The 27,476-nt window shown below is 58.4% G+C and overlaps 1 protein-coding gene across 13 annotated transcripts in view; it reads right to left on the reverse strand.

The window, feature by feature from the left end:
* Positions 1-27,476, reverse strand: part of DAB2IP (DAB2 interacting protein) — a 194,820-nt gene that overhangs the window by 27,068 nt on the left and 140,276 nt on the right. For 12 of the 13 annotated variants that reach the window (XM_060300510.2, XM_060300513.1, XM_060300511.1 and 9 more), the window contains one exon: positions 1,130-1,283. In XM_060300510.2, coding sequence (XP_060156493.1) covers positions 1,130-1,283 — 154 coding nt within the window. Of the gene's footprint in view, positions 1-1,129; positions 1,284-13,347; positions 13,469-27,476 lie in introns of those variants that run through there. The other variant, XM_060300515.1, reaches the window with a different exon arrangement.

The following is a 27,476-nucleotide window of genomic DNA, read 5'->3' on the forward strand; positions in this document are numbered from 1 at the left end:
TGCCTGGAACCCTTACCCTCCCCTCCCTGTCTGACTCGCCCATCTTCTGGTCTCCTCCGGGTGAGCAAGCCCAGCCCTAGCTGTTCCTGCCCTGTTCCCGCTGTCCCCAGCACGCCGAGGTCTCTACCAGGGAACCAGACGCCTTATCTAGCCATTCACGGGTCTCAGAAGCCACAGCACCCCCTGCTGTGGACCAGTGGGCAGGCACCATCTTCAGCCCGCCCCAGGCAGAGAAGTCGGAGGCCAGAAGGAGCCCAGCTGGGCCAGGAGTCCTGAACCAGAAACGGCACCCAGTGGGCACAGGGCTAGGACAGATGCCAGGCACCACCCTCCTCTTCCCCTGGAGCTGGGGGTGCCGGGAGGTTGCCCTATTAGTCCCAGGGTCGTACCTCTGTCAGAAAGCTCTCCTAATTATGCAAGACTGTTGGGGGTGGGAAGCTTCCCAGAAACAGAGGTGGGAAGAGAACATGAATAATTAGAGAAGCAATTAGGAACTCCCAGCAACACCTGCTACATTAGTTACCCTGGCTCTGGCTTGGCCTCAGGCTTGTAGGCTGACCTTTGACATCGTCTTGCCCTCACTGGGCCTCAGATTCCCCATCTACAGGGAAGCACTGGACAGGTGATCCTCGGTAACAGCCCTGTCAGGGCGGGTGGCTGACCCTCTGCTCTCAAACCTTGGGTCACAGAACGCCGGGGCAGGAAAGATTCTGGCTTTCACCACGCAGAGGCAGGGACAGGGCCAGAAGAGGGGACACTCCCCACTGCCCTACAATGCACTGGAGTGGTTTTGCAGGAGGGGTGAGCAGGCCTCGAGACCAGCTCTGGGGCTTGAGCCATTCCACATACGCCTTGAACTCCCTTCCACCCACTTGGACCTCTTGCACTTCCCAGCATGGGGGACAGTGCTGGTCTGTCTCCAAGGAGGCCACAGAGCAGGAATGAAGCCCCCGTCTCCCAGCTCCACTTGGTCTCTTGGGAGGCAAGAGCTATGACAGATCCTGGCCGCTGTCCCAAAGAGCCTGGCCCCTGCAGAGGCCATGCAGCACTCCAGGCGGGCGTCTGGAGGAGACCTGGCCTCGCGGGAAGAGGACACCAGTACCCGCCCCGCCCCTGCGGCAGGACCCACCTCGAAGCAGTAGTCCTGGCCCAGGATGCTGCTGTGCACTGGCTTGATGACCACCTCCTCCTCCATGCTGAGGTCCAGCGCCTCCACCGCGCTGCTGGGGCTGAGCAGGGACTCGTGCGAGCGAGACTCCTTCAGCCTCGGCATCAGATGGGACCTGGGGGGAGGGCAGCAGGGTGCGTCAGGTCAGGCCTGCCCTGTCCCCTCCCTTCCCTTCTCCTCCAGGAAGCCTGCCCAGAACCCCCCATTTGGAGGCAATCACTCCCCTCAACTCCCACGGTCCTTTCTGTCGTAAGGCAGAGTTGGGGGGAGGCGACATCATGGTGCTGGAGTCACAGAGACCAGCCAGTCCCTTTGCTCCAAGGCAGGACTCTGGGTAAAGGGCTCAGCCCCTAAGTGGCGGGGGTGGGGGGTGGCCGGCGGGGAGGTAAGGAGTTGAAAGTCAGCACTGGGTGCAGGGTAGGGCTGGACCTGGCTTCTCAGCAGCCCGAGACCCACAGAGAAGAGCGGACCTGACCCAGGCAGCCTTCTGGGGGTCTGGTGCCTTCACCATCCCATCCCCTCCCCTCTGCTCCAGTCCCCATCCAAAACAGAAGCAGTTGCCCTGTTCCAACATTTGTCCAGGACATCACTGCCGACAGAACCCTTTCTTGTACACCGTCCCACTCCGCCCACTGGCCCCAGGCAATGCAGGAGCACCGGGAACTCTGCTGCTCCTTTCTTACAGACCGTGAGGCTCAAAACAGAAGGGATGCAGCCATCTCTGCACGGTGCCCAGGAGCTGAGACTCAGTCAGGGTCCACAGGCTGGGGTTCGGGGGTCAGGCCAGGGTCAGTGGGTCCAGCACAGGCACAAAGAGCACAGGTAGTTCACTCCACCTGATGCCCAAATGGAACCTGGACCAGGACTGGCTCTGACAGACCTGGTCTTGGACCTGGGCCCGCTGCTCACCTACCACGTGGCCCTAAACAAGTCACTTCCCCTCTCTGAGCCTCAGTTTCCTCGGCACTTCACGTGGAAAGCGCCTTAGACGGCATCTGCTCCGGTGCTCGACAGAGTCCACCTCAGAAAGGCAAACGTCCCTTTCCAGAGTCAACAGGACACACAGCAGTGCCCCACTGGGCCCCCTCCCACAGCCGGGGCACAGGAAAAGCCAGAGGACCAGCCAGGCTTGCAAAGACCACCCCGGGAGAGGCTGGGCAGGCCTCGCCCCTACTCACGTCCACAGTCCAAACCCTGGCCTTAGCTCACCCAGACCTCCTTCCCCCAACACCCTCTGCCTTTCAGCTCCTGGCCTCCGGGTCCAAGGCTCAGGCCATCATCTCTCCCTGTCTCGCCAAAGACCCTCTCTCAGGTCAGTGAGGCCTGGCAGGACCACCACAGACCTCCCTGTAGGGCACATACACCCCGTAACCCATTTCCATAACCACCTGTGGTAAGAGGGCCTGAGGTCCACCATGTGTGGACCCAGGAATCCAGAGATGAGCCGAACAGACCCTGCCCAGAGGGCTTCACAGGCTGACAGAGGCCACCCTCTGGCCCCTACACTTCTCCATGGCAACAGCCCTCCCTGACATGCTGTCCTGTGCTAGGCACTGCATGGGAATCAGGGCTGGAACCGGGACCCCAGCTCTTGGGGACCTCACAGCCCAACCCAGGAGACCCAGTTGGGCTCCCCCAGCATGCCCAGCATGAAGCCGGCGCAGAGCAGGGCTCAGATCCCTGGAGCCGAGTCAATGCCCTCAGGCAGGACTCCTGAACGCTCCCAGGGGAGCGGACCAGAGGGAAGCTGTGAGGCAGGCTAAAGTCAGGTTAGAACCCAGCCAAACCTCCCCAGGACGCACTCGAGGCCCGAGGCCACTGGCATGCACAGCTGTGGTGCCTCTGCTCCTCCAGAACCCTCTCTGGGAGACCACACCGCACACAGGCACTGCTGCTGCCACGCCAGGTGCTGACAGGCTTCTCCCGGTGACAAACCCTCCACGTCCTGCTCGAACGGCCCAGCCTCCTCCCCATCATGGCACTGACCAATGTGGTGGCTGGGTGTGCCATCCACTCTGTTGAGATTCCACCCTGGGCCTCCCTCCATACCTCAGTGCAAGGGATGCCCTGCCTCAGTTGCCGGGGAAATCACCCACCTCGGAAAGGCTGAGACCCAGAGCCCCCAGGCCCGCTGTCCAGGGCTGAAAACCCAGCCCACCGATCAAGATCAGGCTGCTTTCTGGCCCAGCCCGGAAAGCCCTGCCAGGTAAGATGCTGGGAGCTGGGGCGGGTGGAGCGGGCACCCAGGAAGTATTCTACATAGGGAGGAGCTGGCAGGCTGCGGCACCGCCTCCTGCCTGGGGCACCTGAACGAGCCGGCTGGGGAGAGGAGAGAGAGGCACACTCAGCAGACAGGGCCTGCCCAGGGAGAGGGGCCTCCGCTCTACAGCCCAGGAGCCCAGCGGGCCCAGGCCAGACCCCAAAGCAGCCAAACCCCGGAACCTGTGGCTGCAGAACCCTCCTCTTCCTTCCCCACCATCCTGCCCACAAGCAGGCCCCAACTGGCCCAGGCCTCACTGGGAAGGTTCCTGACAGAATGGAGGACTACGGGAAGCTCATGGCTAAGGCATTCTGGCCACAGGTGGGCAGCCCTGACCCTCCCCACCTCCCCAGGGATTCTCTAACTGGGAGGATCTGAAGCAGGGGCCGCACCCACCCCTGCAGCCCAAGCTCACTGCGGGGGGCGGGGGGGTGTCCAGGGAGGCCCAGTGGCTACTCCTAGATCTCCCAGGTGCTTCTGGGAGTGGAGTTGAGGGCCAGGCTCTGACCACTGCCCTATGATGGGGCAGGGCTAGTGGGCCTTTGCTCTCTGACACACAGGCAGACGCATATCCTTCTCGCTCAGCCTGGAGTCCACCTGCCCCCAGCTCCCCACAAGGCTCGTGGGGGAGAGAAAGGGGCACCTATTCATCAGGCCCTGACATGCAGCTCTGGGCCCAGAGGGGAGCTGGTCTGCTGTGACCCTGCAGGGTGGGACCTCCTGGCAGAGGGGACTGCTCCTGTGGCAGTGACTGATAAGATAGATGACGGGCTCAGGGAGGGAAAATGGTCACTTGGTCACTGGACCCAGCAGGCCCACCTCACAGCCTAAGATCCACCTCCTCCAGGAAGTCAGCCAGCCCTGTCGCAGGCCCACAGCACAGCACCCCCTAAAACTCCACCGCAGGGACTCCTGCCCCATCAATCACCCACGGCAGGCCTCGACCCGGCCCGCCTCTGCTGCAGCCAGCATTGTTGGGCACTTCCTTTCTCACCTCCAGCTCCTGCCTTCCCAGGCTGGGCCAGAAGCCCGTCCCAGGAGGGACCATGATCCAAGAGGGCGGCAAGCAGGCACGGTGCCCCTACCCAGGAAGCTTGGCGGGCGCCCACCTCCACCTGGCCAGGGCACCCAGCTGGTCACTTTCAACTGCACACAACTCTGCCAGGAACACTCATCTACCCATTTCACAGAAAGGTAAGATGGGCTCAGGGAGCAGCAGTCCCTGCATCTGCCCGAGGCCCCCTGCTGGAAGGAGGACACAGGTTGGTCTGGGAGTCCCGCTCATGGCTGCCCTCTGTGGTGTGGAGGTCTGTGCTCTGACGCCATCGCCATCGTATGCAGGGCCTCTGCTGTCCCGAGGCTGGGGTGGGAAGAGAAGCTGGCCCAACACACCCACTGTGTAGCCTCGCCCAGTGATCAGCTCAGTCTGTGACGGCCCCGCCGGGGACCTCCTGCGGCATCTGGGGACCAGAGCCTCGGTCTTTGGCGAGATGGCACCCAGGAAGACAAAATCCGTCGCGGGGACCTCTGCTCGCGCAGGTTATCCCCACAGCCCAGGTTTGAGCTCCTCCTCACAACCCTGCCAGGGACACCACATTGGGTCAGAGAGGCCACAGAACCAGGTCTCACGGCAGTGCTGTGGGCTCCACGCGCCTGGCCCTCCTTACCTGGGCCAGGCTCGCCCTGGGCTGTGCCCGCAGGAAAGAGCACACACAGCACCTGGCTGAATCCTCACAAGGCTGAGAGGAGGACGCCCACCGGACCCCTGCAAGGCCTGCTTCAGGGAAGGCAGGTGACCGGCTCAGGGTCTCAGCTTCCTCCTGAAGTGACCCCTGTTCGCGCCCCAACCCCCCCAGGGGCCCTTTCCTCATCTGAAAGAGAAAGAAGGACTCTGTCTCAAATAGCAATAAATGGTAACACGCACACACGGAAGTGCTGGAGAGAGGGTCTGCGGGGAGAGGCATTCCCCCAGGCGATGGAGTCATGAAGAGGGGGTTTCCCATCAAGACCACATGGGCTCAGCTGCAGCCCTGCTGGCCGGGGTGCATCTGCCTGTCCCACCTCACCCTGGGCTCCTCTTCCCCAGGGGTCATGATTCCCTCAGGCAGGTCTCCAGGCACAGGCAGTTCCCTCCACCTAGAAATCCCCTTGTCCTATCCAACCTTCAATACCCAGCATCAGAGCCCCTTCTTCCAGGAAGCCTTCTCAGACTCCCAGGGCAGAGAGCGACCCCAAACCCTAACGTTCATTAGGCTGTGCTGGGAAGGCCTGTCACAGAGCTGTCTCCTTACCAGGAAGGGGGCTCCTCGTGGGGAGGGCTGGGTCTGGATCAGCGCTAAGATTCAGAGTTCCTGGATCAAAGCCCCAACACCGCAGGAGCTGAGGTCAGCTAAGCCTGGGGGAGGGGGAGGAGGTCAGCTGGGATGAGGACAATCCTCCCTGGTCCCTCAGACGCTGTTAGTGGGAGAAAGCGCCGGCCTTCGGGGCAGCCGCCTGCGCATGGCCAGTTCCCAAGAGCAGCACCCTGGTGCTTGCCCAGAATCTCCAAGAAACACCCCTGCTCTTGATCTGTCCAGGTATGGGGCGCTCCCTCCATGTCTCCCAAGGTCAGGGGCTCATCCAACCCTCTGTGGCTGCACCCTCCACCACAGCCGCATCCTCCCGAGACCGTCCCAGACCCAGCTGATGCTCTAGACCTTCAACAGCCCCCCAGTCACTAGAGGCCCCATGTCCCCTGCAGTCCCCCTTCCTGACCTGGACCAGCTGTTCAGGTGGCCTTTACCTGCGTCCTCCATGCCATGGAATCCTCACACTTCCTGGGAGGGGGGGTGGTGCCACGATTCTCAGGTCACAGACAGGAGAGCCAAGGCCACAGGGGAGGGAGGCCTGCCCTGACCTCCTCTGCCTCTGAGAGGTCTTGGCCAGGGCCTGGGGGGCAGTGCCCTCCCACCAGATGGGCCCCTCTGCCCAACATGATGTCACTCCTGCCCTCGGCGCTCCCCTCACAGCCTACGGAGAATCAAGTCTCAGTGCTTCACCCTGGGGTTGAGCCCTCCCCGAAACTCCAACCCTGCCACACCACACCCTGGCAAAGGACCTAGACTCTCCTCGCCAGCGGGTCCCAGGCCAGCAGGAACTCCCTCCCTCTGGGGGGACCTCTGCCCAGGCTGTTTCCTGAACCCGTCCCACCCTTCCCTCCACTCTCTGCCCGACAACAGCCTTTTCTGTCAGTGTTCAAAGCCCAGTCCGAATGCTGCCACCATCACACTGTCCCTGGTCTCTCCAGACAGACAAGTGCTCACACCCGGGCCGGGTGGCTGAGCCCCACTCCACACCACTTTCCCACCTGTCTCCTTACCCAGTTCTCATGAGAACCCATCAGGACTGAGGTACCGCACCTCAGAAAGGCCAGGTGTCGTGCCCAAGATCGCACAGGCAGCAAGTGGCCAAGGGGGACTGGAACCCCGTTCAGCAGACTCCAAGCCTAACGCTGTCCGCCCAAGCCTCGCCTTCCCCTCTGCCCACAGGCGGCCACGCAGGGCCACAGCCAGCTGACCTGCTTGCCGTGACCCGCTTCGCTCCAGGTCGGGTGGAAGAGCCGCGGGGCTGGCTGGGGTCGGGCAGCCGTGCCCAGGACCCAGGAGCCCGGGAAATGTGGGCACGCCACAGGCACGGGCGGAGCCGCTGTTGGAGATATAGCCAGGCACCAAGAGCAGCCCACTGTGAGGGCGGGGGCCAGGAACAACGGGACATTGTCCTGGCTCCTGGGCCACAGCCTTATCTGATAGCCTTCCAGCCAACCCATGAGCTGTTTTTCAACTCCGTCCTTTTTTCTCTTAAAAGGTTAGCGACACAAAAGTTTAGCAAATTCCCTATTATTTCAAGGAGGGAGGAGACCTGAAAATAAAACTTGTGATAATTAAAAAGCTCTATATGACACGGGGAGGATGTTCCCAGCTACGGGTGGGGAGAGTTGAGAGTGGGATTGGATAGCCTGGAAGGTAAGAGGCTCAGAATCTCCTTCCAAACCTCAAGGGGCAGAGGGAGCTGCCGTGCCTGCCCCCAGAGGGCAGGGCTGGGACCAGGAGAGGCCAATTCCAGCTCAGTCACACTGTCCCCAAATGGGCCAGCCTGGTTTGGTTTTAGAGGAGCGGGCACTCTGTCTCTGGAGGCATGCAAGCAGGAGCTGGGAGCTCTCTTTTAGACATGTCGAGGAGGCGTTGCCCGCGCTGCTTGGGGGCTGCTGGCATAACAGGCAGGCAGGCAGCGGAGTTAAGCCCCAGGGATAAACACGCAGCCCACACACCTGCCGCTGGGAACGGGCAGGAGGGCAGCAGGCCCTAGCACCAAGGGTGCCCGGCTGTAGGAGCAAATCTAGTCTCCATTCCCTATAAAACACACAACCATGAGTACTTTTAACTCGTGCCACTCTCTAGGACTCAGTTTCCCCATCTCTAAGCAGGGAGAACTGACATGCCTTCCTCCCAGGGCTCCTCAGAGCGTCAACTGAGACAAGGCAAGGAGGTGCTCGGGGGAACAGGAGTCAACGCCAGCGACCACACCAGTCACTCATGCCGGTCCCCATCCTCTTGTCTGCTCTAGTCACTGTCTCATGCCAGACACCCCTGTAGGAGCGCGGACACAGCTGTGAACAAGGCCGATTAAGGATTACACACCGGCATCAAGGCTGACGTTTCTAGGGGAGATGACGCTCCTGATGTTTGGGGTAACGAGACAGGGATTTTGCAGGCCATTCTCTGTTCTTTTCCCCTGACCACTCAAATCTCTTACCTTCTCCAGGCCTCAGTTTCCCCCATCTGCAAACAAACTACATCTAGCCAAATGCTCTGGGATGCCTCCAAAAAGCCCCCCCTAAAAACAAAAACGCAATAAAAAGCCCCTAATTTCTTGAAGTGTAAGGAAGAAAGAGGGTGTCTCTGGGTGGGCAGGAGACCCTGCTGAGGGCCCACTTTAGCCCTTCGGCCTGTGACCCCGAGACCTGGCCTCTCACCTGCATGCCTGTGTGGTCTCACGCCACTGCCTACAGCCACAACCAGGCCTGGACGGGGCAGAAATCCTGGACAAGGTTGGTCTCCACGGAGGAGGTGCCCACTTGAGGGCTGGCAGAACCCGTGGACTCTGGAGTCGGTCAGAACATGCCAACCATGTTTCCACCTGTCACAGCCAGGCAGATCCAGGGAGCTGTGCCCACAGCAGAAGAAGCCAGGTCCCGGGGCACAGTCAGGGGGAGGGCGCTGAGCTCCTGAGAATCAGGCAGCATGACACAGACAAGGCAGAGAGCCCCCCCCCGCCCCCCCAGAACATCCAGCGGAGCCGTCTCCTCCCCAGGCCCGGCCTTGCCCCGCTGGCCTGGGAACCGGCTGCTGAGGCCAGCGCTCACTCCTGGCCCCGCTGGGGTCCCAGGGGAGGGGAGAAGAATGCAGCTGCCTGGTGGCTCCCAGGACCCTGGGGAGACAGAGCCTGTCCTTAAAAGGCAGGGAGGCTGGCCGCCCTGCCTGGGAAGGCTTCCTGGGATGACAGGGCGTAGAGGCCTGGTCCATCTCGGCCCAGGGCTCTCTCGGTGCAAGGCAGAGGGGCAGATCCCAGCAGTCACTAGAACCAGTGTGAGTCCATCCGCACACTCACACTGAGCCCTGGGCTGGGAGGTGCCCGGTCTCCTGCCTCACCCTATCCCTGGGAGCCTGTGCCTTCCCGACACCGCAGGGCTGAGTTGGAAAAGGAGAGTCCACGTGCCGGCAACCAAGACAGGAGGATGGGATGTCTCCTCACGTGCCACGGCTACAGCACAGCCCGAGGCCTGGCTCCAGGGGTGCCCCGTATATGCTGAACAATCGACACTGCGACAGCTGCTGCTTTCTCACCTGCTGAGCTCCTTCAGAGACTGTGACCGAACCCCCAACATGTCAACTCCCCATTAACATAAGGGACCATACACTAACCACCACTATTCCTCCTCCCAGCCACCCAGAATCCCGTCACAAAACCTCCTTGCTGCCTGTTGCTGACGTGGGGAGAGGCCAGGGACATGAGGGGGCTGCTTCTGGCCTCTGAGCTGGAGAGGCGCCCCTCAGCATCCTGACCGTCCCCCATCCCACCCTTTCCAGGATAATTCTGCAGCCCAAGGGAGTGTTCAAAGAACATTCAGGGACACATTTACCTCCCCACATCCCTGTATCTTTTTTGGGGGGAGAGGGGAGGGCAAGGGGCACACAGAGAGACAAGAAACAAAAAACTTTCCATCTATTCCCCCAAGTTATCCCGCAGCCTGAATAATTTCCGGTTTTTAATCAATAGCTGTCAGACTTGTCAAATGACTTTGGGGACCACAAAGGAGTTTTTAAACATTCATAAACCTCAGCAGAAGAGCAAAGTGCCCTGAATTTTAAAAGAAGAGAATCTGAGGAACATTCATTGAATAGGATGAGATTTGGGCAAATCGAAAGCGAGTTGAGGGCCAAGTGCTCCTGCTGCTGCTGAGCGGGGACAGCTCTCCGTCCCTTCCTGGTCCCCAGGAGAAACCGCCGAGCCCAGCCCGGCCGCTCAGGAAGATGAAGGAGAATGACACCCCAAGCCCTAAGGTCCCCTCAGCTCCCCCAAGTAAAGCACCCCCAGGCAGGAGCACAGCAGCAGCCCCATCTGGCCCACGGCCCGGCACTCAGCTCCTCCACTAGGAAGACTCTGGAGAACCACCGAGGCCCCGGCTGTGCTGTCCCTTCCCTGCATGCTCACATGTGTGAACACGGCCCGTGCGTCCCCTTGGTCCCACAGATCACACCGCCGACTGTAGGACTAGCTTCTGACTCGTTCCCCCACCTCCACCCAGGACCATAAATACCAACAGCTGCCTCAGGCCCTGGGGACCCATGACCCAAGTGGGGAAGGATGATGAAATGAAAACAAAGAACAAACTGAAAACCAAGGCTTCCATTCCCCAAGGAAGCAACTTCCCTCTTGCTTATCTAATTCCTCCCAGCTCTCCACCTGCGGGAAGCCCTCCTAGGCTCAGCAGACCCCTCCAAAGAATGTCATCTTCTCCCCTCTTACCCCTCCATCCCAGACCCAGGTGCCGTGCCAGGTGGTCTTCTGGTGCTGTGCAAGTCGTTCACGTTAGGGTGACAAGGTGATCTGGGGACTGTCCTTCCCCCATCCCTGGGCATTAAGCTTCCTACCTCAACCAAGGGCCAGCCACGTGTCAACACAGCCCCAGCCCCTGGCACCATGCTGGTTGATGACTGGTCTAATGTGGTGAGGCCTCCTTCCTTAAAAACAAACACATGTAAACATAAAGTTCTGTGACTTTGATCAAATTAAATAACCTGCACGTCTCAGTTTCCTTATCTGTAAAACGGGGAAGACATCACCTTTGGTGCTACAGGTGTAACCTGACACGCAGGGAGCCCTGCCTTACCCTGGGCATTCTGCCCCTTCCCACCTTGCAGCACTTCTCCTTTAAGTAGGCACCTCCACGTCCCCATTTAAGGAGAGACGGGCACCCTAGGTTCTAGCAGCAATGCCCATCTCCTGTCCCGCCACCACTTAGGACAGGGGGGCTCTGTGGCCTCAGGGAGACGAGGCAAAGACACGAAGGGGAAGGGGAAGGGGCCAAGGGAGACCTCGGGTTGGTCTCTCCTGCACCTCAGTTTTCTCACCTGACAAGTGGGCTGCGTGCCCTCCTCCCAGAGCCTGATGGAGGTCTGATATGCGAACACCCACCCCGCCTGGTTTGAGTTAATCCAGCGCCCCAGTATATAGTTACTGAGTGCCTCCAGCATGCCAGCGCTAAGCCTGGGGGCCTTGGGACCCCAGCTCCCCATCCTCCCAAAGCCTGGTGTCTGGGAGTCCCAGCAGGGCATCAGAGCTCCGCTTCCCAGACCGAAACTCACAGGAGACAGCCAGGAGTGCTCAACAGCAGCAAAAAAGCAGGAGCGGGGGCGGGGGGTGGGGGGGGTGGGGTGTGCTGACAATAAGCCACAGGCTCCCAGGCCGCCAGCAGAGGCAAAAACGCATATCAAAAGCAGGGCGTGGCTGCCGAGTTCCTCCTGCTCCCAGTGACCCATCCGTGGCTCTCCAGCTCCCGCCTCACCCACAACAGCCCACACACCTGGCACGTGCACCAGGCAGGCCCTGGCTCCGCGGGTTTTTCTTGTTTTTTTTTTTGCGGTACGCGGGCCTCCCACTGTTGTGGCCTCTCCCGTTACGGAGCACAGGCTCCGGACGCGCAGGCTCAGAGGCCATGGCTCACGGGCCCAGCTGCTCCGCGGCATGTGGGATCTTCCCGGACTGGGGCACGAACCCGTGTCCCCTGCATCGGCAGGCGGACTCTCAACCACTGCGCCACCAGGGAAGGCCTGGCTCTGCATTTAGCGGACTCCATTGCTCATGTGGCCCAGCCGCCCAACTACAGTTAAGGAAACATGCCCTGAAGCCGTGAGGAGCTTCCCAAGGCCAGAGAGTGTGCCCAAGAGCCCACCCCCTTCCCGCCCCCCCCACCGCCCCCCCACCGACTCCAAGAGCCCACCCCCTTCCCCACTGACTCTAGGATAAGCTAGCCCTGCCTGTCACTTGCCACCGGCCCACAGGATTCCAACCAGCAACGCCTTAAATACAGCCTCCAAGGTGCGTCCCAACCCAGCCACACTGGGCTGTGCACATACACTCAGAACGTGCCCAGCAGCAAGTGTGCCTTATCCATCAATGCCCAGCTCAAAGACCACCCCTCCGTGCTGCCCACCGCCCCCCCAGAAGAACCAACACCCTCCTCCAGGGTTTCCCCTAAGCACTCCACCCCTGCGAAGTGGAGGCTCAGGGAGGGAGGTCCAGCAGCTTGCCCAAGGTCACAGGTCACAGGCACTGGGGCAGGGCTGGAGGCCTGGCATCTGGGCTCCAACTCCAAATTCTTTTCACTGCCTGTCAACGCCTCAGGCTTTCACCAAACCTACAGAGATTGTGTGATTAAATGCACCAACTTTCAAGTAAAAAACTCATGGGTCACCAGAACTCCACTGAGCCCTGCCTTTGTCACCTGTCTGGAAAATGGTGAGGACACATAGCTGTAGGAGTCTGATCCACCGGCAGCACCCCAGCAGTGGTAGTGAACGTGGGCAGGACTAAGGGACACGGAGACTTGTAAGAAGCCAGGCGCAGGGTTGGCAGTTCACAGCAGCGGCTCATTTGCCCCTCACAATCCCTCCACAGGACAGTGTGTGACAAGCCAAACCCCCCGACTTCTCTGGTGATGGGGTACTTCCCCAGTAGAGACTGCCGCATCACAGGGGCCTGGCTCCGGACAACCGTTTCAAACATTTAAGCTGGAGCAGAACATACCCCAGGCTCAGACACACCGCCGGCCTGCAGGCCAACGGATCAGGGAACAGACAGAGGCAGGGAGAAGGAGGGAAACAGAAGAGTCCAGCTGGGACCCGGGGCTGGGGCAGGGATGACACGACCCCCAAACCCCAGCGCAGCCCCACCCAGGGCAGCCCCGGGCTCGGCGACTCGGAGCAAAGGCCAAGCTCATTTCCCGGTTCGGTTCTCGGTACAGCCACAGAGACCACCAGGCCTGCTCGTGGAAAGGAGCCACTGACACTGCGTTTCCTCTCTTTCAAACACTAAAAACAGCAACACTGCTCCTCGGTTTCTCGCTTTTTGTTGGGCCATCCTAATTGCTTCCACATTCTGGGCCGGTGGTGGACGTCCACAGAGAGGCAGAGGCACCATAGCTGGGGAATGACTGAGTCCCTCCCGAAACTGGGCATCCTCTCTGACCGGCCGCTCCCACCCGCCTCAGTTCTCCCTGGGCCCAGGAGGCTGGTCAGGGGCCGAGACTGGCAGCCTCCCTCCTGCCTTCTTTCCTGGCCTCCCTCACCCCAACCTCCGCTCAGGCCATCAGGTCACTCACCATCCCTCAGCGCGGCCACCAGGCTCTCCAGGCCCAGGCCAGCCACCCCGCTGCCCGCTGTCCCCCACCGGGCCCAGCCAGTCCGGCCCTGCTCTGGTCCTAGACATACCATTCCAGCCCTGTCCGCTGGGACTGATCATAGCTAGTCAAACAAAGGCTAAGTTCCAACTCTCCGTAATGTGCTTTTAAAGGGCCAGTGTCCCACTTGGGTTGCTGGGGACTTAAAGACACACCTCCCTTTTTCTGTACAGGAAACAAGACAGCAAAAACCCAAAAATCCCTCAAAAGTCATGATCAGATTAGAGGCCTTGGGAAGATTTTAGACAAAATGCACGACAGTAAAAATCCGAATTTCATCTGAAGAACCCCCAAAACCCCAAAACAAGGAGGCTACATCTCAAGAATAAGAGTGGGAAGGGCAGAGTTTTTAAGCACTCACAACGGGCCGGCACAGCACTCAGCACTTCACAGCAGCGTCTCATTACTCCTCACAACCACACCACAAGACAGGCAGCAGCTGGACTCATCTTACGGAGGAGGAAGATGCGGCGGGCAGAGGCTCCTGACTCGCCCAGGATGGCACAGAGCGGCCACCCCAGGGCCCAGCCACGTGAGGTCAGCCAAAGCCAGGATTCTTCTCCCACCTGCTCCCTCCTGAGGCCCCTCCCGCTCCATATCGACTAGCATCTTGCCTTCAAACACGCAGGCGAGGAGGAGGAATCATTTGTCGCAGGTGCCCAAACACTGGGCTTTCAGTCTAGGCCTCAAAACCTTGTGAGGTGGGTTCTACTCTTTCCCCCTTCTCACAGATGAGAAGATTGGAAATCATGAGGCACAGGAAAGTCAAGGAGAGGGAGGAGAAAAGAGGGGGTCCGCAGCCCCTGCAGGGGTGGGGCATCCAACAGCCAGGCCCTCGTCCCTTCCCAAACAGGCTCTACAGTCAGAGGGGGCAGGTAAGGGAGCCGTCCTTCGTCCTTCCAACCTCAGGGTTCGGGCAAGCAGACCAAGGTCCAAAGGAAGGGAAGAGGCGGGGCTGCAGGGATGGGGGCTCTCCTGGGGCCCCTAGGCTCCAAGGGTGGGCAGGGGAGAGGAAAGGAGAGAGTAACGGCCTGGGCCTCAGTACCTGGGCTAGCAAGCCCTGCAAGAAAGATGGGTCATTTCCGGGCACCAGGAGTGGTTGGGCAGCCCATAGGTGCTGTACAGCCATCCTATCAGAAAGGCCAAGGCCAGGCGGAGTCCTCAGACCTAACTCTGCAGGGGCCAGGTCATCCAAGGGTTTACCACCCTCAGTACGCTTCTTTGGAGCCTGGCAGTCAAGTAAGTCTGAAGCCGTGTAGCCTGGTGGTTAAGAACATGAGCTCTGAAGCCAGACTGTTCAGATCTGGACTGTGCCACTTGCGACCTTTTGTTCTTGGACAAGTCATGTCACCTCTCTGGGACTGTTTCGCCCTCTGCAATAATAATAGTACTCAGCCTCACGGGCTTGCTGTGAGGAGTCAATGAGTTACAGAACAAAGCCTGGCTTCCAGTGAGCACTTAATAAAGACCGGCAGGTTTAGCTACGATGAAGGACGCTGCCCCAGGATATGCTGGGAGACACAAAGTGGGAAACTAGCTTCCTGGGTAGTGACCCTGGGAAAGTCACATCTTTCTCTGGGCCGCAGTTTATTTCTGTAAAGAGGGGGTCCAACTGGGACCCTCAGTGACTACCAGGCAAGACCGCCCTCTAGCATGTCCCAGATGCCCACCGTCCTCCAGAAGCATCCAGGTCATAAGGCTATAAAGGCTGAGAAAGGCTGGGCTGTAGCCTGAATTCTTTGCAACATAAAAACAGCCTGACTCTGGCCCACCCCACCCCCCAGGCTAACTGGGGTCTGCTGGGTAGGGAGAGGGTGCAAGGGCGCAAAACCACAAAACCACATGGCCTGTCAGGAGGCAGCATAAGGCATCACCTCTCCAGGTAGAGCCCAGCCCCACCCAGGCAGCTCTGGACCTCAGTCTCCCCACTCCCTAGTGAGGGGCGGGCCCCCGCCTCCTCAGGTGTCTCCCAGGGGACTTGCTGCAGCTGAGCTGGCTTTCCATATTGCCAAGTTTAGCAGCCGTGCAAGCCCTGCGGCATAAAGAGCCTCCCAGAAGCTGTGAGCTCCCTGGGCCCCAAGAGTCCCCAGAGCTTGATCAAGTTCAAGGTCTGCCTCTTTCCATCTTCCTGGAGCCTAAAGCAACTGGTGTGTGTGCTGGGGGAGGGGGAGGGGGGAAGGGGGAGAGACGAGCACTAGAGGAAACAGGGGCTAGGAGGCAGCAGGCATGCCTTGCAGCCCCAGCAGAGCACATGGCCACTATTCCTGAGGGGCAGTGGGGGACCAGGCCCCTTACACCCACCATCACCTCCTCATCTATAGGGTTAATCAGTCAGTCAGGAGTGGCGTGATTGGGAGGTCTGCGGGGCTGAGTGGCAATTCTAGTTGTGTTCCTTAGCAACTGTGGGATTTTGGGCAAGTTCTTCCACTTTCCTGAAGCTCAGTTTCTTCAGGTACAAAATGAGGAAATACACTATCCTCGGAAGATAACAGGTGTAAAAACACTGGTTAACCAGGTGCAGAGAAAGCATTTAACAAAACCACTGGGGAACCCAAAGACTCAAATATCTGGGTGTCACTCATTCAACAGGAGCATTAGAGCTTAGGCTGTCCCCAACCCTACACTGTCTCCCCAATAAGCCAAACACATTCTAACCCGCACCCCGACCCCACCGCACAGCCAAGCACTGCGGGGAGGTCAAGGTCCCAGCTACCCAAATATTCTGAAATAGACCTCGGACTTCTCCGGAGGCCAAACACACCAAGGAACCTTCCAGAGCAAAGCCACCGGTGCAGACCAAGTCCCGCTCTCAGCTCTGGGAAGGGCGGAAGGGCCCTCTGAGGAAAGCCAGGTGCACAGTGCTCTTCCTTAGGCGCCCCGGACTCAGAGAGATGGGGCAGGGAGTGGGGAGCACAGGGCTGGGTGACTGCAAGAGCGGAAAGCGAGCCCTCCAAGGAGAGAGGGAGACAGAGCTCAGAGAGCTACTGAAGACCACTGCGGGGGGCGGGGGCGCCCAATCCAGCCCTCATCTCTAGGGATTCCGCTCAGAGGCTCCTGATGCAGGCCCAAGGCAGGGGCCCACTGCTGGTGCACGGGGACCAGGACCCGGGACGTGTGAGCCCTCACCTGACCCTCCTCGGCTTCCCGGACAGGCCGCTCGCCCTGCACTTCTCAGGCCCTGCCGCCTCCTCTTCTACTCACTTCCTTTCTACTCAACACACCTGGCCTGACCCCAGTGCTCCTCCCAAAGGTCTTCGTGTGACCAAAGCCAACCACAGTTCCTGTCCTCTCCGTACTCAACAGGACAGCTAGTTCCCTCCCTGAAACCCAGGCCACCACCCCCTCTGAGGTGCCTCCCCTCCCTCCCAGGCCACTGCCCTGCTTTCCCAGTACCGCACCACCTTTCCACCAGGTGCTGGAGTTTCTCAGGCTCTGACGTGGGTGCACTCTCCTTCAGTAAAACACTCTCCTTTGGTGATCGCATCCACGCCTTAGCTTTAAACACCTCCAGGGCTCAAGACTCCAAAGTTTCTATCCCAGCTCTCCCCTCCTCTGCGCTCCAGACTCACATATCTAAATGCTGACGCCTCACAGAACCTCAAGTCTGAAATGTCCAAAGCGGAGCTTCGTCTCAGCCGCTTAAGCCAGGAGTCTCAGAAGCCAGCCACCCTCCCTTTCCTTGGCCTCCAGAACCCGATCCATCGGCAAATCCTACCGCTACCGCCTCTAAAATCTCTCACACCTGTGCACGCCTCTTCACCGGCCTTACCCCGCCTCCCCACCCAGGAGTCACAGGGACCCTTTAGAAAGGCAAATCAGATTATTTAACTCCTGGGCTAAAAACCCTCCAGTGACTCCCTACAGCAATTTGAATAAATCCGAACGCCTCCCCAGGGAAAGAGGTCCGGAGAGTACTGGCCTACCCTCTGATCTCATCTGGCAATCCCCATCCCCCAACTGGAAGCCACTGCTTTCCTGCCCTCGGGGACTTTGCACTCACTGCTCCCTCAGTCAGGAGCTCTAGTTCCACCCCCTTCTCGTAAAGGGTGGCTTCAGGAGGCCGGTGGAGCTCAGTCCTCCCCCAGACCGCCCCCGCCCCGCTACAACAGGTCCTGCCCCACCCCCATTACTCCCCACGGAAACACTTGGCTGTTTCCTTCACGTCATCTTGTTCGTTCAGCCAGCAAATATTTATTAAGTGCAAACAGTGAGCCAGACACTATTTTAGGCACTGGGAATCCAGGTGCTGAACAAAGCAGACAAAAATCCTGACTGATATCACCCCATCTGGAATTACTGATGTGTTTCTCCACTCACTTCTGATTGCCTGTCTCTCCTGCCAGAAGGGAAGCTCTGTTGTCTTTCTGCATCCTAAGGGAGGGTCTGGCAACAACTCAGTAAGTATTTATGAAATAAACATGTAACAACAAAGAAACAAAGAACAGGTCAGCAAGAGAACCAAACCCAGAAAGACACAAGAAGTCACGAGCCACGCCTTCGCTGCCTTAAGGCAGACGCCTCTCACTACCCCGGGGTCTCAGGTGAGCAGGAAGGCTTCTGTGACACCCCAACCCTCCTAGGGGACAGACTAGATGCACAGTGGCAGCTGGTTAACCGTGGAGAAGAGGCATGACTGCAGACATGCGCGGTCAGGGAGGGCTCCTAGAGAGGTGAATCTGAACACGGCCAAGCCCCACCCCGCCTCCCAAACCTAGGGAGAGGCAGGAAAACAAATTTGTGTTTTAGAGCTCTGATGTTCTTTGGTCGAGTAGAAAACAAGAAAAAAACCTGGCTCCAAAAAACCCTTTACTTTTTATTAGTGTCTGGATCAATAAAAGTTCTGGGATTAAAGCTTCCCTCCTGCAATACTAACCGTCAGAGAGACAGCCTAGGATTATTAAATCTGTCTCCAAGAGGCAGCGGCTAGGAGCCCCCGCGGCTTCACCCTGCTCCTCACCTGCGCTGGGAGGCCCAGGCTAAGCGGACAGTAGCCCGAGGGCCCTCGCTGGCTCCTCAGCTTGGGGTCAAAGGCCCCTCCTCACAGCCCACCTTGCCAACCCCACCACTTCCCTGGGCCTAGATCTCCTTCCCCACAGCTTTGCCTGCCTGCTTCCACCTCCTTGGTCCTCCGCTCACTGGGCTTCTCTCCACCCGGATCCCGAAAACTTGAAGCTCCCGGGAGGGCTGGGCCTGGTTCCCAGGAGGGAGGAGCCAGTTAAGCAACCCGGCCCCCACCTTCCCCCTTCCTTCCAAGCCGGTGGGGGTCTCCCATTCTTCTCCCGAAGCCAGCGTGAAAACCAGGCTGCTCAGGAGGGGCCGTGGGGCCTCAACAAGGCCCTGGCCGGAGAGTGGGTGGGCTCCCAGGGCTGGGCCCCCTTGGAGAAACAGCTCCACATCCTCCAGCCTCCACCCACAGCCATCGAGGTGCCCACCCACAGGGCAAGAAGTTTCCTGCACCCCCTTCCCCAGGCAGAGCCACCCACAGACCTTGGCGGTGGGATAGGCCTCTGGGCTGACCCTGGTCTGGGCACCAGGGGCCTGGGAGCCAGATCTGGCTTTCGAGGACGGCCGGGTCTCCACAGAGCAGCTCCGGCCCGGCCCAGGATCTTGCCGAGGTTATCACCGAGGAGTCCGAGGCCACAGAGGCCCATTCCTGAGAATGGCGGGCACCCAGGTGCCTCTCCTGGCCAGATCGGGGGATCTCTCAGTCCAGGCCAATATCTAAGAGGTGTGACCAGGCAGGTTTCCCCTTCCCGCAAAGCACGTGCTGACTCTGTCTTCCAAGTTGAAATTTCAGAAACGACTTAAAAAAACACATCGGTGACAACTCTAGAGGTTTCCGGGTCCTCCACGGAACAAGCGGAAAATTACAGTCTTCCATACAGGTAATCACATGGCACAAACTCCAGGTCCAAGAAGTCTAGAAAGACGCACTTCCAACCACGAGCAGGTCGCCCGCCAAAGGCACCTGGGCGGGGTGCGGGCCCTGGGACCGAGCTACCGGTCCGGGAGGCTGGAACAAGGCTCGCAAAGGAATCTCAGGCTCCTCCCCAAAGCGCTGACTCCGCCCAGGGTCATAAGCCGCCCGAGTCCCGCCTCCGGGCCTTTGCACTTGCAGTTCCCTCTGCTTGGCCCTGGCTCTAGGCCAGGCTGGTTTCTCCTCTCATTCTGCTCTCAGATCAATTGTCGCGCGCGTCCTAGTAGAGGTCGTTCTAACCAAAGGAGTAACTTCCACCGCCACCCCAAGTTATCACTCAACTTCACTTTCCTCATGGTACTGATCTGAAAGCTTGAGCCCCCTCCTCCTCCCACCTGGAGAACGTCCGGGCCTGTTCACCTGGTAGGCCCGGCACACCTCGGGCCAGTGCCTGGCACAAAGTAGGCACTAACAGATGTCCTGATCGAATACTAGTGTCCTTATGGCTGGCCTGAGACAGGCCGGCCAAAGCTAAGTGGGAGCTGGGGTGACCGAAAGACTCGGGGGCGCGCCAAAACCAACTCTCCCGCATCCAGCTCCTGGAGCGTTCCAGGCTCCGACCCCGCGGCGCCACGCCCCTCACGCTCCAGGCCGGAAGCGGCTGACTCCGCCCCCCGAAGCCCCGCCCCCACCCCACCCCAAGCCGCTGGCCCTGCCTTCCCAGGCCCGGCGGCAGGGGACATTCCGCGGCCAGCTGCCCCCAGCTGCAACCGCTTTCCGCCCCAACCCGCCGGTGTGCTCCGGACGCGGGCGGGGACGAGGCCCGGCCCACTCCCCACCGCCCGCGGAGGACCCGCCGGAGTTCGTCGGGCTCAGAGCAGCAGTCCCGAGGCTCCCACCGCCCCCACCCCCCCCGAGGGCCAGTACCCTCCCTCTCCCGCACTTCCATTCGGACATTTAAAAAATGCGAACAGAAACGGAGGTGTAGACAAAGCCGGGGATTTGCCTACTACGGTCACCCACTCAAACGGGGCTCCCGACTCTCTGCACCGACTCCTTGGAGCTAGACCTTTTGGGAATGGGTTCAAGCTCCCTCTCAGGGCGGTGGTTCTCTTGTATCCGGGGCTGGGCCAGCAGGACAGAGGGGGAGGGTTAAGTGCCGGAGGGAAGAGACAAGGGGGTGAGCTGCGCAGGTTTGTGAATGCTACAGGACGACAGGGGCAGTCAGACCCAGGAGCCCAAATGCTGCCCCACCCGCTGGCCTGGGGGGTTCATCCTTGGGTCACCCTGACAGGGCCCTTACTGAACTGAAAATCCCTCTGGGAAAGGCACACCCAGCCACCCTGACATTTTCGCCTGGGGTTACCCGCTTTGCCATCCTTCTTGAAAAGCCACAGCAATGTTTTCCAAGTATTGAGCCTCTACCACACACAGGGAATCACACACCTCCCTTAACAGCCACCACCTGGAGGGGCTAATCAAAGTAGAGTGGCTGCTGCATAACTTTCTGGTGCAACTGGATTATGGAATCCAATCCCTCCATGTAAATATGGATAAACAGGCCGGTGGGAGAACAGCGCCCCTGCCTGGGGTCCTGCCTACCCATAGCCTCTACACCAGAGGCTCACAAGCCCCAGTTCAGCCCATGGTAATTTCAGCCTGCTCCAGACCCTCAGCAACAACTGAGCTCCTATTAAGTGCCAGACTGTCAGGCACCTACTGTGTGCAGGTAGGCAGCACTCTGGCTGGGGCACCTGCAGGGCTGAGGAAGAGGTCTGACTGTAAGCCCACAGCAGCCCCCAACCTGGGAAGTAACTCACTCCGTCCCCTGCTGTGTCCTTCCTTGGGCTCAGCTCTGTTCTGAGCACAGGTGAACCTGACCACAGGTAATCCAACAAAACCTGCCCCCCCTCCATCTGCATCTGCTCACACCCCCAAAGCCCAGAGAACTCTTAGCCAGAGGTGCACTTATGGTGGTGGTTCCCTTCCTTCCGAGGTGAGGTTTCCCCTCGCAGCTTCATCTGGGTCTATCCAATATCTTAATAAAATTTCAAAACAGGGGAGAGGTGAGGCCATAGTCACCAAGGGAGGCCCTAGGGCAGAAGCCCCTTTGGCTCCCAGAGCATCCAAGGCACCTGAGATGGAGGGGACAGAGCCCATCTCCGAGCACTCCTCCAGGGCGCAGGCCCCAAGCAGGCCTCCCACTTGAACTCAATAATAGCAATAAACAGGTAAGGCAGATACTGTAACCACTTTACAAATGAAGAAATCAAGTCTAGAGAAGCTCAATCACTTGCACAAGTTGGCCCAGCCACATCTGAAAGTACAATAGATGTGCCTCGCCCCAGACAGCCGTTTGTACCTATTTACTGGTCCCCTCTTATCTTCCTCTAATTCTAATACCCCCTCCTCCAGGGAGCCTTCCCAGATTTCCCCCAGGCAGGAAGCCACCCCCACTGGTTGATCCACACAGTTCTAGTATCTTTCTATAACAAAATAGGCCCCTGTGACAGGACCTCTCCCTCTGCATGACAGCTGTCACAGGAGGGGGGTCACAAGCTAAAAAGAAACGAGCCTGTTATCTGGGGTTCAGAAGATGTACTAACCAGCTATTTGACCTTGAATAAGGTGCTTCCTCCTTACCCTTCTAGCCTCAGCTCAGGGGACGGCATAACCTCTTGCAAGCTGCTTTCAGAGCCATCTTGAATAATATGTGAAAGGGAGTGAGAACAGTGAGCGTCCTTGGAATTTCAGAAACTGACCCCGTGACTCCTGGTTCCAGTGCCCCCAGTGACCAGGTCTCCCGAATCATTAGGCCCCACCCACCCACTGCACACTCCTCACCTTCACACACACCCCCACCAGCCAGCCACAGGCCCTCTTCAGCTCTTCCCCAGGCATCCCTGCCCCCTCTCATGGCTATGCCTCTGCTCCCACTGACCTCCCCTCCTGCACCCATCTCCAATTCTCATTCACCTTTCAAGGCCCATCTTAACTGCCCCACCTCAGGGAAGCCTTTCCCAGTGTCCCCAGGCCCAGGAAGTATGTGATCTCTCCCTCTCTTCCTGAATTCCCAGTCCTCCCTCCCTTTCTCCTGGGTCCTGCTGCCTGTCCCGTCAGGCCCTCCTTGGGGTCTATTCATCTCTGGTTCTTCAAGTCCTAGGACTCAGTAAATGTGTGATGGACCTCTTCTCCCAAAAGCTCAGAGCCCAGACGTCTCATGACCTTTCAGATCTGAAGGTGTCTCACCAACTGGGCCAGGCCCTGTGGGAGACTCTAGAACCTACCTTCCTCAAGGAGCTTCCCATTTCCTGGGGTACAAGGGAGCCAGTCCCAAGACTGTCAAGGAGCACTTCCAGGCAATGCTTGTATATCCCCTCGGGGAGAGAGATGCATCCTGGGAGGGAGGACCTTTCTTGTGACCACAGCACTCTCCTTTCCAGAGGCTGTGTAGAGGACAGAGGCCCTTTGTGGCCTTCCCAGAACTGCCTCAGCCAGAGGAGGGCGCTGCAGTAACCCACTGCCTCCATCCAGGTGAGTCTGCAGCCCAGAAGCAGGCACAAGACCGGAGAGGGATGCCCCGCAGAGGACAGTCAGCCCCAGGCCCTGGCTGTTCGTGGACAAGGGCTTTTGAAGAGACCACTGCTGTACTCAGCTGAAGCTGAGAAACAAACTTGGTATTAGACGGAGGACCAACTCTGGGTAGCGGTTTCAATGTGCCCCAGCTGTTAATTTATGTGAACACATCTATGCTTGTGTGGTTTTATCATCACCAACAAGCAACAAATGTGTCCTGGCACCTGCTATGTGCCAGGCCCAGTGCTAGGTATTTTACATATATTACCTTCTTAATCTTCCAAAGAGCCATAAGCTGTGGGTATCCACAGGCATATTTTACTAAAATGAAGCTGAAGCACAGAGAGGTTGGAAAAGTTGCTCGAGGTCACACAGCTAGTTTCCGGTAGGAGCTGCAATTCCAGGCCCCTCAGGAATCTGGCCGCAGCCTGACTTACTGGCCTGAGCTGCCAGCGCTCACCATTCCAGAGCCTCTGTTCTCCGTCCCCACCCCTCAAGTTCCCCACTCCCTTTGTTTTGTGCCATGGGTGGGGGGCGGGTTGGGAGGGTGTTAATGTACATTGTCAGCCTGCAGCCTCCCAACTCCCTCCCCCTCTCCACCTGCTCAGACCCCCCCCCCCATAGGCCGGCTGGGCTCTGGCCCTCTGGCTGCCTCCCCGCACCAGCCTGGCTGCATCTACCCCATCTGCCAGGCCCCCAACCACTGTCTTGTGGTAATGACTTCAGCTGGCAGAGAATCCTAGAAGCTTTCCCCCCCACGGCGACGTTGACACACGTTCACTCAAAAACCGTAATGTTTCCATCAAAGCATTTAGGGGGAGTAAATTCCTACCCATGTGACGCCTCCTGGGAAAAACACAGAGTAAATTTACTCAACAGGCAATGAGACGCGGTCAGCACTTCTCTTTCTTGGTTGTCACGGTGCCAAGTCCTGGGCAACAACCCGCATGGTGTTCCAGGACCTGAGCGCTATCAAGGGGCGAGGGGAGGGGACGGTTCCGGTTCTCGAGCCTGTGACTGCTGCCCTGGCTGCACAGGACGCTGGGTCAGTTTGTGATCAAGACCCCCTCATCCCTAAGCCTCTCCCCAGAGACTCCAGGGCTACTCCCTGAGCTCCCACCAGAGCCCGGCTTCTGTGTCTCTGGCTGGGCCACCTACTGCCCAGGCCCCAAGCCCTGTCGCCACAGCCACCACCCCTCCAGGTCTACACCAGGCCAAGGTCACACACGACCCCTGAAGTCACAACTCTGAAAGGTCAGGGAATACAAACCTCCCTGAACCATCCCCTTAACCCTGCCCCAACCCCTGGAACTGGCGATGGGGATGCAGGGGGGAGGCCCTGCCCCACCTCCAGGCTCTATCGCTGCCAAAAGGGGAGGTACAACGCCAGGCACTGGGACCTTGGGTTCCTAACTCATCCCAGCTCCACCACTGGGAACTGGAATAACCGTGAGGCCGGAGCAGCAGAGAAGATGGAGGGAGTGAGGCGAGGCCCACAGGCCACCGCCCTGTCCGCACTTCTCCATGTAAGCAGACAGCAATTCTGCAACAAGACGGCGCTTACGACCCTTCCCACGATCCCCCAGAGCCCCGCTCTTAGAGGTTCCCTGCTTCTAGGGAGTGGAGCGCAAGCGTCTGATTTGATTTTCTCCACATGTTTTCTGAGAATCTGTTGCAGCACTGCCGTGTCTGACACTACTGGCCTCCGCTCCGTGATGTGCGTCCGAGGGAGGCATCACTATTCCCATTTTACAGATGGGAAAACAGGCCACCAAGGTTAAACATCCAGTCCAAGGCCACACATCCAGACAGGGAGTGACACCAGGACACAGGCAGGTCAACAAGACACGTGGTCTCTGCCCTCAAGAAGTTGGCAGTCCGGTGGGGGAGGGGTGCGTACAGCCATTAGCGCCAAACAAAAACACACTTACCAGGCCGTGGCCCCGAGGAAGCTGCGGAAGTATCCAGAGCAGGGCCTGGCCCAACAGAGGACCTAAAATGACGGCAGGAACAGTTCCGGTTTGGGGGTAAGGAATTGGGAAAGGCTTCACGGAGAGGAGGGCATCCCAGTAGAGCCTCCTCCTGAGATCTGGGACCCCCACCAAGCTCTGTCCCTGGCACACCGTGCAAGGGAAGCAGTGTGGACAGACGGGTTAACTGGGGGCAGGACCCTGGCACACTGTGTCACGTTTACATCGTGACTGCCTGGCCCCAGGAGGTGTGTCAAGTTCTTTGCCTCATTTACAAGACAGGGAGACAGAAGTGCAGAGCAGTCAAGTACTCTGCTCCCAGTAACACGACTAGTAAGGTCCCTGTCGGCTAGTAAGGTCCCTGTCGTGTCTGGCTCAAGGCCTGCCTTTCCATCAAGCACTTCATTTCTCTGGATGTCTGTTTGCTCATCTGTAAGGCACTCCACTGTCAGAATCGCCTCCACTGCAGACTGCAGTTGGGCAGCCTAGGTTTGGAAGGTGGTAGTCATGTGATTCTAGACCCCGCTCCTGCAGCCTGTTGGGTGAACGAGCAGAGGGGGCTCCCCTCCTTCAGAGTCAAGGAACGGCCACCAATAACGGAGTTCTAACTGGTGAGCCTGGTGGCACGGAGCCCAGCAACACAGCCAGTGGGTGCTGCTGTCGCAGGGGAAAGAGCTGAGCACAGCAAATATAGCCACTGACCCAATTCAGTTCCATTCTGTCTTCCAGAAAATAATTGAGTTTAAATGAATAGGCTTCCCATGTCCCCTCTGGTCTCGGGGAGGGTAGAAAAGGAGAGGGGGAGACAGGAACACTTCCCTGGGCTCACGGTTGGTTATTTTTGAGTCATTAGGCCTGTGAAAGGTTTCCTTCTTGCCTTGGCAGACAGTGGAGTTGGACATGGCTGGGAGGCAGCGAGGTAGAGTGAAAACCACACAAGGTGGACGGTGAGGATGGAGGTTTAAGGCCTAGCTGACAACAGCCTTGTGGAGTGGCCCACTCGGATCCCAGGCTCGTCATCTCTAGAATGCGAACCCTATCCCCCCACACAGCCCTCCCAGGATCACTGGGAAGAGCTAGTGCAGGCTAAGCAAACTCGAAGGCCTTCTGGGGAGTAAAAGGAGTCTGAGATGAACTGCAGAGGCTGGTTCTCTGCCCTGCAGGAATACAGTCACAACGCTGCCGCATCTGTTTGTTCAAGAAAAGCCAGAAATCCAGAATTTTCTGGTGAATGTTGAAGGTGAATGTTTTGGGAGTGCTTAAATATGGGGAACTGATTTTTTTTAAAAGCACCAAAAAACACCTTTCACCCTCCCAGACCAAATGAAACCTGCCTGTGGGCTACACATGGCCACGAGCCACCCATGTGCAACCTCTGACTTAGTGACAACACGTGTAAAGCCAGTTAGGACATGCTGGTGTCCTCCCATCTGTTTACTGTCTCATAATTTTCTTTGGCAGTGAGGCCAAGCCCAGCCCTGCTTGAGTGGGAGAGGCGAGGGACACCATCCTCTCAAGACCTCAGGGGAGGCTGAGGGGCCGCTTCCCCGTGTCCCCCGCCCCCCCCACACACACACACTGTGGGCAGGTAGGTGGGGACGCAGGGCTGGCTTTACCCTAGAAGTTAGAGATCCTGGGTTCGCCTCCTGAACAGCCCTCAATAACCTGTTAGGGTCTCAGCTTCCTCTTCAGCAGAAACGGGGGCGTTTCTGAGAGGACCAAATGAGAAAGAGATAGAGTGAGGCTGTGTGTCAAGTCTCCCCAGAGAAGGAGTGCCGCGGGGTGGAAGAAGCGCGAGAGTTAGCGAGACCTCGGGTCTCTTCCCCCACTGCCAGCTCGTGGCTGTGTGCGTCCAGGGAAGTTACCTAACCTCTCTGTACCTCAGTTTCATCCTCTATACACAGGAGATAAGAATCTCTGGGACACAGAGCTGTGGTGAAGATTAAATGAGATGATGACTGTCAAGTGCCTGGTAGGATGCCCCGCACGTAGCAAGGGGGCAAAAAATGAGAGGCATTATTATCATCATCGTTCTTGTTATCTTTAGTGAAAAGCATGCCAGAGAATTCTGACTGGGTGATTACAATAATGTAGCACAGCTTGGCAAACCTGTTGTTAACAGATGAGGCCACCTCTAATTAGCACGGTCATTACATATGCAAATGGCGTGGCTGAGATGCTGGAGCTGGGTGTCCTTTGAAGTGTGCTGAATAATCCCCTCCCCTGGCCGCCTGCCCTCCCCAAATCTTGTTTACACTATTAATTTCATTAGCAAACATCTTTTTAACGAAGCAAGACAGAATGCCAAACTAGTATATATACAAATCAAGGAGGTTTAAAACCATTTGACCCCTGCTGCCCACTGTGGGGGGGTGGGGGGGCTCTCTGTGGAGGCCCGCGTCCCACCTGGAATTGTTTCTGGGGGCCCATCCTCAGGCTCCTCGGTCAGCTGAAGACCTCCACTAACTGGCTCCCCTCCGATATGCGGAGCTGGGGAGAGGGGGCTTGGGGGTGTGTTTGGCATGGAGCAGGCACTGTATTGGGGGAGAAGAGATTCATAGCAGCTTTAATATGACTGCTGAGTTCCC

The sequence above is a fragment of the Globicephala melas genome, chromosome 6 (assembly GCF_963455315.2).
Source record: "Globicephala melas chromosome 6, mGloMel1.2, whole genome shotgun sequence".
Classification (NCBI taxonomy): Eukaryota; Metazoa; Chordata; class Mammalia; order Artiodactyla; family Delphinidae; genus Globicephala; species Globicephala melas.